Source organism: Sphaerodactylus townsendi, linkage group LG06 (genome assembly GCF_021028975.2).
Source record: "Sphaerodactylus townsendi isolate TG3544 linkage group LG06, MPM_Stown_v2.3, whole genome shotgun sequence".
NCBI lineage: Eukaryota > Metazoa > Chordata > Lepidosauria > Squamata > Sphaerodactylidae > Sphaerodactylus > Sphaerodactylus townsendi.
Window position 1 is genome coordinate 87,817,318 of NC_059430.1, and position 12,648 is coordinate 87,829,965.

Sequence of the window (12,648 nt, forward strand, 5' to 3'; positions counted from 1 at the left end):
CCCCCCCCCCCCCACCCCCCCCCCCCCCCACCCCCCCCCCCCCCCACCCCCCCCCCCCCCCACCCCCCCCCCCCCCCACCCCCCCCCCCCCCCACCCCCCCCCCCCCCCACCCCCCCCCCCCCCCACCCCCCCCCCCCCCCACCCCCCCCCCCCCCCACCCCCCCCCCCCCCCACCCCCCCCCCCCCCCACCCCCCCCCCCCCCCACCCCCCCCCCCCCCCACCCCCCCCCCCCCCCACCCCCCCCCCCCCCCACCCCCCCCCCCCCCCACCCCCCCCCCCCCCCACCCCCCCCCCCCCCCACCCCCCCCCCCCCCCACCCCCCCCCCCCCCCACCCCCCCCCCCCCCCACCCCCCCCCCCCCCCACCCCCCCCCCCCCCCACCCCCCCCCCCCCCCACCCCCCCCCCCCCCCACCCCCCCCCCCCCCCACCCCCCCCCCCCCCCACCCCCCCCCCCCCCCACCCCCCCCCCCCCCCACCCCCCCCCCCCCCCACCCCCCCCCCCCCCCACCCCCCCCCCCCCCCACCCCCCCCCCCCCCCACCCCCCCCCCCCCCCACCCCCCCCCCCCCCCACCCCCCCCCCCCCCCACCCCCCCCCCCCCCCACCCCCCCCCCCCCCCACCCCCCCCCCCCCCCACCCCCCCCCCCCCCCACCCCCCCCCCCCCCCACCCCCCCCCCCCCCCACCCCCCCCCCCCCCCACCCCCCCCCCCCCCCACCCCCCCCCCCCCCCAAGTGCGAAATAGGGCCTGCCAGCCAAAAGCAAGCCCGTTTCGCCACAATTTGGTGGCAGCGGTGGGATAAGAACAAACAGAGAACTGGTGATTTAAAAACAAACAGGGAACTTGGAATTGGGCAAACGCACACACAGAGAGAGCAACGGAAGTTTTGTGTTTTTTTTCCGGGTCAACTGGAGTAGGGTCAGAACAGTTTAGCTAGGATGGAGCTAGAGGAGCATGTGAGAATTCTAAAAATGACCAAGCAACAGCTTCAGGAGGAACTCCAGAAGCAGAATATATCCTGTGAGAACAAGTCTGTAGATGAGATGAAGGCTCTCCTGCTAAGCAAGTTGATGGCAGCAGGGGCAGCTTCAGCTCTCACCACCCAAACAAGCCCCAGCCCAAAGGATGCAGTCCGGATCCAGGAGTTAGAACTGGAAAAGTTGAGGCTGCAGGCAGAGAAAGAGATAGAACTCCAGAGGCTGAGAATCCAGGAGGAGCAACGCAAAGAGGTGCAAAGACAGGAAGACAGAGAAGCCCGCAGGAGAGAGTGCGAGTGGGAGGAAAAGATGCTGGAGAGAAAGGAGAAGATGCAGCAGGAACAGAGGAAGCATGACCTCGAGATGTTGCGTCTGCAGGAAGAAAGCAGCAGGAAAATAAATGTTACCCCCAAAGACTTTGCGCCATACAGGGAGGGGGAGGACCCCTCCATATATCTTGCAAATTTTGAAAAGGCAGCTATGCAGTGGGGAATTGCAGAGGCCCAGTACATGGCCTACCTCTGTAGCATTCTTACTGGGGAGCTGGCTGCCATCTATCATAGCATGCCAAGGGCAGATGGGGGAGTAACTTTTAAAGATTTCAAAGCTACTGTGCTTAAAAGGTTCAAACTGGGGGCTGACCACTTTCGAAAGCAATTTCGGGTCTTATCCCCCCAGCAATGCAAAACGTATTCTGAATATGTGATGAAAATGAGTGAGATGGGGAGGAGATGGGTGGAAGAAGCCAAAGCAGGGGACTTTGAATCATTATTCCAGTTACTGGTGCTAGACCAACTCTATTCCAAACTCCCCAAGGAGCTGAAATGTCTGGTAAAGGACAAGAGGCCCAAAAATGCTACTGAGGCCTCAGAAATTGCAGATGAGTTGGTGCTGAACAGGGAGGGGTTGGACTGGAGGACTTCCCAGTTGGGAAGGGAAGGGAAAGGGTTCCAGAGGGGTGGGAAGGCAGAGTCTCAACCAAAGCGGGAAGGGGCTGCTGCTCCGGCAGAGGTTAAGAAAGCCCCAGATTCGGTTAATTGGAGCCAGCCCCAAGTTAGGAAATGCTTTATCTGTGAGGGCACCGACCATTTGCGGGCAGCCTGCCCACAGTTACAAGTAAAGACCTCCAAACCGCCTCCAAAAGCACCAACCAGCCCAAAGGTAAAGGAGGAGCGGGTGGCTGCGGTGAACCATGAGTGCCTCTTTACCACAATGGAGCCTGCAGAAGCCTGGGGTGACTATGTGGAGCCAGTGCGGCTGAGGGACCAGCTGGTTCTCGGATATGCTGACACAGGTTCCTCTGTTACCCTAGTGCGAGCTGATCTGGTGTCAGAGTCTGATATTCTGCCCAACGCATCATTTAAAATCCAGGGGATTGGTGGGAGCCCCCTGACTGTTCCTGTGGCACGAATGCCTGTGGAATGGAGAGGGTTGGTGGGCCTCACGGAAATGGGGGTTATGAAGGACCAGCCCTACCCTGTGTTGATTGGCCGGGACCTTCTGGGAGGCCAGTACTCGGTAAATGTGGTAACCCGCAGCCAGACCCTGAGTGGGTGGGGGGAAAAAGGGGTCTCTGAGGAGACCAGGACTCCACCTGCTAGGGGGGAGGTTGGGACCCCAGGTACTACAGGGGAAGGGGGAGCCCAGATAACCCAGGAAGGGGAGGGCAAACCCATCTCAGAAACTGAGGGTGGGGTGTCACAAAAAGCAGTGAGAGGGGGCAGTTCTCCCCCAACACAGCTGGAGGCTGTGGATCTTTCTGGCAAGGAAGAGTATCTGTCTTGCTCTGGTGGTGTGCAGACTGGGGGGACAGAGGTAACAGGTAGAGGGGGCAGTTCCCCCCAGGTGCAGCAGGAAGCTGAGGGTTTCAAGGAGGCAGAACTAGAGGGCGCTGAGGATAGCTTTGGCTCAGAGGAGCAGATAGCGGAATGTTTGGGTGCACCAGAAGGGTTTCTGAAAGAGGTTCAGTGTGATCCTAGTCTGGAACACCTTCGCCAAGTGGCTATAGATCAAGAGGTGGAATTCTCTGAGGCCCTGTCGGAGCAAGTTGTCTGGAAGCAGGGAAGGTTGTATAGACTTTGGTTGCCACAGGGCAGACAGGTAACCGGGGATGCCATCAGGCAGCTGGTAGTGCCGAGGAAGTATAGGAGGAGACTTATGGAGTTGGCACATGACATCCCATGTGCAGGGCATCTAGGTATCAACAAGACTAGACAGAGGCTTCTGTTGAACTTCTACTGGCCTAAGTTAGCACAGGATGTGAGGGCATATTGTAACTCCTGTCCAATCTGTCAGAGAGTGGGCAAGAGTGGGTGCAAGGCAAAGGCACCCTCACAGCCCCTCCCTATCATGGGAGAGGCATTCCAGAGGGTAGGCATTGACATAGTTGGGCCTTTCCCAAAACCTACCCAGAGAGGGAAGAGGTTCATTCTAACTTTGGTGGACCATGCAACTAGGTACCCTGAGGCAGTACCACTGGCATCCACGGATGCCCCAGCAGTGGCGGAAGCTCTAGTTAAGGTCTTCTGTCAGTTAGGTTTTCCTACAGAGATCTTGACAGACAGGGGGCGCAATTTCCTGTCAGAGTTGATGGAATGTCTGTGGAAGTGTTGTGGGGTGAAACACCTTAAGACTACAGCTTACCACCCCCAGTCGAATGGACTCACAGAGAGATTCAATGGGACCCTGAAAGGGATGCTGAGGACATATGTTGATTCTCACCCCCAGGACTGGGATGAGAAGTTGCCACAGTTGTTGTTTGCCTACAGGGAGGTTCCACAAGAGTCTACTGGTTTCTCCCCTTTTGAACTCATGTTTGGGAGAAGTGTCAGAGGGCCGCTAGATCTGGTAAAGGAAAGGTGGGAGGAGAAGATTCCTAAGGCAAAGAAGTCAGTGGTTGATTATGTTCTGTCATTCAGAGAACGGCTTAAAGATATGATGAGTGTTGTTCAGGAGAACCTAGCCAAGGCCCAAGCCACACAGAGCAGTTGGTATGATAAGACAGCAAGGTCTCGTACTTTTGAGTTAGGGGACAAAGTGATGGTTTTTCTGCCTCTTCGCTCAGACAAGCTGAAGGCGGCATGGGAAGGACCGCATGTGATTGTGGATAGGCTGGATGATGTTACTTATGCAGTGGCATTGGAAAGGTCTGGGAAAAAGACCAAGGTTGTACATGTTAATATGCTGAAGCCATATCTTGAGAGGAGGATGGTGTTGAATGTGACCAGGAGAGAGGAGGGAGACGAGGAACCAGATGACACCTTAGTGGATGTTTTGGCCCACTTCTCTGAACCTGCTCAGTGGGAGGAGCTGGTGTGGCCTGCAAGTGTACCGGTACTGAACAAGGAAAGAATCCTGTCAGTGTTGCACAGGTTTGAGGATGTTTTTAGGAAAGAACCAGGGAGGACAACCTTGGCTAAGCATGGAATAGATACAGGGACCCATGGACCTATCCAGTGCCCCCCTTACCGGGTGAATGGGTGAGTGCTGGCAGATGTCCGGAGGGAGGTAGAAGAAATGTTGGGACTGGGAGTGATCCAGCCCTCACTAAGCCCATGGGTGGCCCCTGTTGTCCTAGTGGCCAAGCCAGATGGTTCGATTAGGTTTTGTGTGGACTACAGGAAGCTCAATAGTATCACAAAACCAGACGCTTACCCTATGCCTCGAATAGATACTCTGCTGGATATGCTTGGATCTGCCAGGGTGATATCCACTGTAGATCTTTGCAAGGGATACTGGCAGATGGAACTAGAGCCAGAAGCCAGAGCTAAGTCTGCCTTTATTACCCCAGATGGACTGTATGAGTTCACCGTTCTCCCCTTTGGCCTCAGAAATGCGCCTGCATCGTTCCAGAGACTGGTGAATAACTTGCTGAATGGCAAGTCTGAGTTTGCAGTGGCTTACATTGATGACATAGCCATCTTTAGCAAGGACTTGGATTCACACCTGGAACATTTAGCCAGGGTGCTGGGTGCCATTCAGGGGGCAGGTCTCACCATCAAATTGAATAAATGCCAATTTGGGATGTCGGAGGTGGCTTATTTGGGACACAGAGTGGGGAGTGGGAATATCACCCCAATGTGGGACAAGGTAGAGGCAATCCGAAATTGGAAGGCCCCAAGGACAAAAAGGCAGGTCCGGGCTTTCCTGGGCATGGCAAATTATTACCGACGGTTTGTCCCAGATTTCGGGACGATAGCAGACCCCCTCTCCTCCCTCACCAAGAAATCCCTCCCAGACAAGGTGGTTTGGACCCCAGTCTGTCAGGCCGCTTTTGAGCAGTTGAAACAAGCGTTAGTGTCTCTACCTGTGCTCAAAGCTCCTGATTTTGACAGGCGGTTCTTTGTTGCAACTGATGCCTCAGACTCTGGGATCGGGGCTGTCCTAATGCAAGAGTGGGAGGGCACCAGACATCCAATTGCATATCTCAGCAGGAAACTGATCCCTCGGGAGAAAAACTTGTCTTCAGTGCAAAAAGAATGTTTGGCAATTGTATGGGCACTGGACAAACTGCGACCTTACTTGTGGGGGCAAGAATTTACCCTCTTGACAGACCATTCATCCCTCCAATGGCTGCAGACCATGAAGAACTCAAACACTAAGCTGCAGAGGTGGTCATGGAGGATTCAGGAATTCAACATGAAGATTGAACACATTGCTGGACATAACAATGTGGTGGCAGATTTCCTGTCCAGGAAGGACATGGACTCATGAAGCGAATGTCTGTATGTATCCTAATGTGTATCTGGCTGCAAATGACGTTGTTTGGATTTGCTGCAGAGCGCCCTTCTGTAAAAGGGTGCTCCTCCGCTTGAATCTTAGGAGGGGGAGATGTGGAGAAATGGCTCCTTCCCCCCCCCCTTCCGTTTCCTTTTTCTTTCATCCTCTCCTTCTCCAACCAGGTACCAGAGATTTGGAGGACTAAGAAATCCCAGAGATACATCAGGAAATGCTACCTGACCTAGGGGGAAATGATATCTTGACCCAGCCTGACCTGGTCAAAGGAGGGTGGGGTCTGGGATCTGATAAATTGAGGGGAAGAGAGGGGCGAGGTCTCTTGGCTCAGGTCTCTCTGGAGGGGAGCAGAGCTCTTGCCTGAACTGGGAAGGCGGCTGCCATTTTCTGGACCATGTGCTCAGCCAGGTAATGTGAGCTCTTTGCCAATGGCAACATTTTACGCTTTAAGGACCTACCCTGCTTTCTACCATCTTCAGCCAGGGTATGTATTAGTGATAGGAAAAGAGGATTTGCGTTTTATCTCCTTTTATTTTGTAACCCTTGCTAAATCTGGTGTGTGCTAAAACATATGGTAATCATTTTCTTTTTAATAAATACTTTTTAAAACCTTAGCTGTGGAGGAAAGTTCTCTGTACCACTTATGCCCTACTGTCTTGGACACGCTATTTAAACAGGAGGTAGAGGAAGGCTGAGCAGCTTTTCCTCCAGGATCTCCAGTCTCCCCTGTGGAACCCAGGAGAGGGGAACCAAGGGGAAACTGAGGCAGGGGCCTCGTGCAGTGGGAAAGGAAGCTGGGAAATCCTGATCTTCCCCAGCAGGCAGTCCTCAACTGATCAGGTGGTGGCAGCATACCCAAAGAGAAAATTAGCCCTCCCCAGGAAAAGTCAGTAACTCCTGGGGGTGTGCAGAGTGTGAAATAGGGCCTGCCAGCCAAAAGCAAGCCCGTTTCGCCACAGGGTTTAAGATTGCAGGCTTAGACATAGTCTGGGTCTGGGTAAGATAGGTTTTGACCTGACTTTTGGAAGTCAGCTTGGGTCTTAGGTTTAGATTTAGTTCAGGGTTTGGATTGAATTGATTTGGGTCTGGCTTTGGAAATCAGCCTGGACCTTAGGTTTGCTAGGTTTGACTCAGAATGTGGGTTCTCTGAAAGATTAGTTTGGTGTCTGACCTGGGAATTGGGTGTTAGTGATTTGAGGAAAAGAAAAGGAGAACAATGGGAGTCACAGAATCTAAATTCTTGAAATCCCAGTCTTTGCCCATGGATGCACCCCTTACGTGTGTCCTGTTTAATTGGAATAAGTTAAGTAAGAGTCCTCAGGTTAGCCGAAAACAGTTTTGTACTTGGTGCAAGGAGAATTGGACTACTCATGTCTTGCCCGCAGGAGACTGGCCAAGAGTAGGGTCGTTTGAATGGCCCTTACTCCGGGACCTTAATCAAGCTCTAATTAAAGCAGGAAAGAAAAAGGAAGCTAAAGCTCTTCGTAGAACTTTTATGGAAATCTATTGGAATCCAAAGAATTATGGATGCCCCCCGGGTTCTAACATTTTGATAGTTAGGCGTCCGCCCAGCACGGACACTAAAGAGGCAGACAAAATCTGCTCCCCATGCAAAGTATCTGAAATTTTGCCTCCTCCTCCTGAGGACATGCTGGACTCCCCCTCCCCAATTGTTTGGCCCCAGGTACCCCAGCCTCTCCCCCCACCACAAAATTTGGTAATTCAGGCTGTAGGATCACCAGGTCAGCAAAGTGTTGGCCAAGGAGTTCCTACTCCGGCTCCTTTCCCCTCCGCTCCCACTTTAAGTTCCCCAGTCACCCCGGTGGCTGGTGGAACGGAGATCTCTCAGTCCTTCCAGAACTTGCTGACCCAAGTGGCCCAGCGATTGAACTCCACTCTCCTGGGCTCCCCGACCTTGTCGCGGGCATTTTCTCGTGCCCCTCAGGGAGCAGTGGCTGGGGTATACCCGGTTCGGACCCAGATGGCTATAGATGCACAAGGGCACTCCCAGTCTCTTTACGTGCATGTCCCTTTTACAGCTTCTGATCTAAATAACTGGAAACGTGAAGTTGCCCCCTATTCCACAGACCCCTACGCCATGTGCCAGCTTGTAGAGTCCATTTTTGACACCCACCTACCCACTTATGCTGATATTAGTCAGCTGATGAAAACCTTTTTGACCAATGAGGAGAAGTCTCTAGTGATGAGGACTGCTAAGGAAGAGGCAGAGAGGCATGTAGCCGGGCGGCAGACAGGGGCAAACCCTCCCACTCTGGAATTGGTTTTCCCATCCCGGGATCCGAGATGGGATAATAACAAGGATGAGGATAGGGACAGATTGGCAACTTATCGGGAGTTTATTTTGGCTGGGTTTAGGAAGGGGGCCCCTCGTCGCCACGACCTCTCCAAATTACACTCTTTGATGCAAGAGAAGGGAGAATCCCCATTGGCTTTCATGGAATGTATCCGTTCGTAATGCCGCAAATGGACTCAAATAGATCCAGATGAATTAGTTTCCCGGTCACTTATTAATAGTATCTTCATTGGAGGGAGCGCCCCAGACATCCGAAAGAAGCTCAACCGGATTGACAATAATACGTTAAAGGACCCAGGGAAGCTCCTTAGGACTGCTAATGCTGTTTTTTATGAGCGACCTGACACTGAAGTCCTAGCCGAAACTCGCCATCGCCAGCTTTTGGCCGCACTCTCCAAGGATAAGAATCGGGGCCCTAGTGATTTCCCGAATAAGAACCCACCCCGTACCCCACCTTTTGCAAGTACCCATTGGCAAGGGACCAGCCCCATGCAACCCGTGCCACAGGGATTGTCCCCTCATGCTCAATCCTTCCATCCTCAGCCCCCAGCTCCTTACATCCAACCGCAGGATCCTGGTTATACTCGCTAGGACAGCCCGGGTTCTCGGAGTCCCCCGCTTGCGACCAGCCCCCAAAAGGGACCTGGGAACCAGGGGGGACCCAACCGCAAGGCAGAGGTCAGAACCACTGGGCTTGGGTTGTCTGCCGTTCTTCCCCTTCCGCCCCACCTTCGCCTCCCCGATCCACTACCAAAGGATGTGAATGCGCTGATAGGGCTCCTTAGAAGCCAGGACTTAGCGTTCTTGCAGCTTCAGGATGAAAAGAGTAGGATTGAGGGGGATTTGGAAGCTTTCTGCCTCACCACCAGACGTACCTGGGAAGGTGACGCGACAGCCCATCCCCCTTCCAGCCCTGCTTCCTCCCCATCTCCCTGTAGAAACAAGCGCAATAGACCCCATTCGAGAAAGGAGAAGGCTGAGGCTCCCGGTCTGCCCAGATCAGCTGGGCTGCCTCCCCCTTCTCCTCCCAGAAGTGTTCAGCCGCTGTTAGATCCCCCGTCCCCTTCTGGTCGCCAGACATTGGCTCCAGGATCTGTCCATGTACCTGACTCCCCTTTTGAGACTTGGAGGAGCCCATCCCGGCAGCGTGCCAGCTCTGGGATGGCTCTCAGTACCCCGCACCGTGTCTCTTTAGTTCAGCACCAAAGTCCCATGGATCTCGCCCCTGTAATCTCACGGCCGCTCGCCCCGATTGTTGTTGCAGCTGATTCCCGTGCACCAGCTCGGATTCAGCAGGCTGGACAGAGCTTTCAGCTCCCCAGCCCCCAGATAGCTTGTGTTGTCAACCCTGTGCCAACTGTGCTTGTTAGATGCCTGGCCCCTGACTGCCCTGAAACTGTTTGTGCTGCCCAGCCACTACTAGCGCCATGTCCCCTGGCCCCTGCGAGTGCTGTAGATGCTTCAGGTGCCCGTTCTGTGCAATCAGGTGCCCTGTCTGTGCCACCTCCCAGTCCTGATGTTGTTTTGACCCTGATTGTGTTATTTGCTATGCTGGGGTTTGTGGTTTTCTACCTTTTGACTTTGCCTGTCCAGTTCGCCATTCTGTGTCTGAGCTATTGCATCCAGAGGGGGGAGAAGGCCCGGACCGCCATTTCCAGATGGGATGCAAAAACTCAGACACAAATTTCAAAAACCCACAAGATTCAGAAGGGTTTGAAGCCAAACTGGAAAGTCTTGCCCAGGAAACAGAGAAAAAGAGTCAGAATCAATGCTTTTGTGTCCTCAAAGAACTCAAAAGGGGTGATACAAAATAGAGGGGGGGTACAAAACTGCAGGAACACCCCGCCTAACGTGGAATTGGAGCTGAGGAACGAGGTCCCAAGCAAACCTGGCATGGATTCTTTGTTAACAGGTGTAGATTCTTGGTTGCACCAGTTTTCTCAATTAAGCCATCATATGGAGGAAATGGCAGCAACTGTGTACCCCCTGCTCTTTCAAAATGTCCGCTGCGCCACAGATCCCAAGAAGTGGCTCTGTGCGGGTGGGTGATACTCCATTGTGCCCCCCCTTTTTTTCCTTTCATCCTAGTTTTTTCTGGCTCTCTTTTCCAAGTGCAATGTCACAGGAGCTACGGTCCAGGACCAGACGACGAGATTCTTTGAGCACTGGGTTCAGGTCCTAGTTGGAGGGGTCAGGGACCCCTGGTCCAGAAGTGGGGTTAAAGGCCCCTGGGAATCCCAGACCTTAGGTTCGAGTACTGAGCTCAGGTTTTGGTTCGGGGTTAGAGTCCCCTGGAACTTCTGCATCGAGTTCAGTTCTGTTTTGGGGCCCCAGAAACTCAGGTCATGCTCTAAATAAAGAAATCTCCTTGTTGTCGAAGAGTCTCCAGTCTCCTGTGTTTTTCCTCTTTACTGCCACCCGCCTAATGTAATGGTGACAATTTGACACCCCCTCCCTATGCCTTTGTCTTTGGTTTTAAAACTGTCTGTGCCTTAAGGTTTCACTGTGTGTATGTGCTTTATATTGCTATTGTTCCCGGTCTGCACAAGGTAGTCCAGGCGCTCTGCCCCCTCCTTCTGCCCTGATAGTTGTCTAGGGTGCTCTAGGTTCTGCTGTTGCCCAGATCCCAACTTGAAAGAACCTGATGTGACCAGACTCTGACTGCCATGCAGAGAAACATTCCCTTGAGATGGCCACTAGCTGATGATGGAAAGATGACTGCCCTAATGCCCTTGTCCACAGCCAGACCCCGCAGAGCTGCCAGGAAGACTGTTTGAAGCTGCTGCCCTGCCTGTTTCCCCAGCGACTGAGCTTTGAAAGCACCAGAAAAGCCAGCGTGAAAGGGATCCTGTTTGTTCCACCCGATGAAGTGAGTGAAGTCGCGGAAGAACGATGCCTCGGAAGAACGATGCCTGGCCAGGGGGTCCAGTGGGAAAGTATCAGAGGGGGGACACTGATACTGTGGATGCTTGGACAGCACCCCACTGACAGATGGCTGACAGCTCCACGCCTGCGCGATGGACGCCAAATCTCGCCAGCTTGCTTGAATTCCTTTGGTTGAACATGTGCGCTTTGCCAGCATGAACACCTGTTGTGACCTGATGCCGCCAGCAGACGACTACATCTGCACCCCGCCTTGCCAGCAGCAGCCGCTTTCCCTTCTGAGTTCCAGTTATTTACAATCACTCTGCCTCACCCCGTTTTGCTGGATCCTCTGAGTTTTGCAAGTTTTCCCCGCCTCTGAGCACCCTATTGCCCCAATCTTGATCCCCAGTGGTCGAGCCTAATAAAAGCGCCTTGCCTACCTCCTTTCCCTCCTGAAACCTGGTTACCCGAAGCCACACTGACCTCAGTTGGCGACGGTAGTCCATTTCTTTACTGCTTTTGAAATTGTGTTCGTTCCATGCCTTTGACTTGCATGCCCACATGAATTGGTCCTGGGCATCCATGCCCTGGGTCCACCCAGGACATGAATCGCCCAGGAGAGGGGGGACTGTTACCGACAGGAAAATAAACAAAATATTTTCCTGAAGTCAGGTTGCCTAGCTACACTGGCTCCATGCCTGGACACGGAGACTTGTGTGGTTCAGAAGCCTCCATAAGGTTCAGAGAGAACGCATATGTATGTTTGTGCCAATGCTGTATGGTTTCCCTCTTGTTTATGCCTTTCTAGGATGTATTAAAAGCCCCTTTTAAGTTGAATTTGTGATGTGCCTGCAGTTTAGGATGTTAGTTTAGTTAGGTTCTTCAGTTAGTTTAAGGTTTTGTTCTTGTTAGATTTAAGGAAGCCATGCCAATAAGTATTTGTGAAGTCTTGCTTATAAGTATATGTACATGTGTTATCCTTTAAGGTTTCCCTAGTGTTTAAGTTTAGAAATGTTATTTTTGAAATTTGTGTCTGATGGCCAAAGCAGTGGCCAGAAAGGTTGATATTAAGGGACAAGGAAACTAGTCCTGGAATTCAGTTTGGACCAACACCCAGGTAATCCCATCTTCACCAACAAAAGGACCTTTTGACTAACAAAGGATATCACCTTGTTTTGCTATTGGATTGTTTGAAGTTTTACTCTCAGGATCCAGAAGCTCATTGGACTATTGAAGTTTCCAATTCTAGGATCTCAAGACCCATTGGACTATTGAAGTTTCCACTTCTAGGATCTCAAGATTCATTGGCAGCCTTTTCTTTTGGAACTTAATCCTATCAGCAAAAACAAAAGACTGTCTTCCTCCTCTTTGTTTTAAATTGTCTGTATTATGTGGCAGGGGACTGCCCCCTTCCTCCTCTGATCAAGGTGAAAAACTGTATAAAAAGGGCTGTGTTTCGTTCTGTACTGGGCAGTCTGGCCTGGAAAGAGCTTGAAATCACAATAAAGAACCTCTGCTCTGAAGGCAGCCTGCCTCTGCATCCACTCACTGGTGCCAAAGCTGAAATCACTCTGAAATCACTATTGCTCATTGCTGACAAAGCTGAAATCACTCTGAAATCACTTTCTAGTTACCCCTGGCTGTGGGTAACATCCAGATAAACTGATCTCTTTTTGGAGATCAGTTATAATGGCGAGAGATCTTCAGTCATCACCTAGATGCTGGCAATTCTACTGAGATCCTAGTTTAATAGTCG

General features: G+C 52.9%; 1 protein-coding gene and 1 long non-coding RNA gene across 2 annotated transcripts; both read left to right on the forward strand.

Moving 5' to 3' along the window:
- The first annotated feature begins 786 nt into the window (after window positions 1-786).
- Window positions 787-5,692, forward strand: LOC125435398. Its single transcript, XM_048501596.1, has 2 exons — window positions 787-4,232; window positions 5,163-5,692. The coding sequence occupies exons 1-2, from the start codon at window positions 941-943 to the stop codon at window positions 5,690-5,692; spliced, it is 3,822 nt and encodes a 1,273-aa protein (XP_048357553.1). The 5' UTR covers window positions 787-940.
- A 368-nt stretch (window positions 5,693-6,060) lies between these two features.
- On the forward strand, window positions 6,061-11,331 carry LOC125434258. Its single transcript, XR_007244757.1, has 2 exons — window positions 6,061-6,121; window positions 10,634-11,331. It is a non-coding gene; the product is annotated as an uncharacterized LOC125434258 (long non-coding RNA).
- The last annotated feature ends 1,317 nt before the right edge of the window (window positions 11,332-12,648 follow it).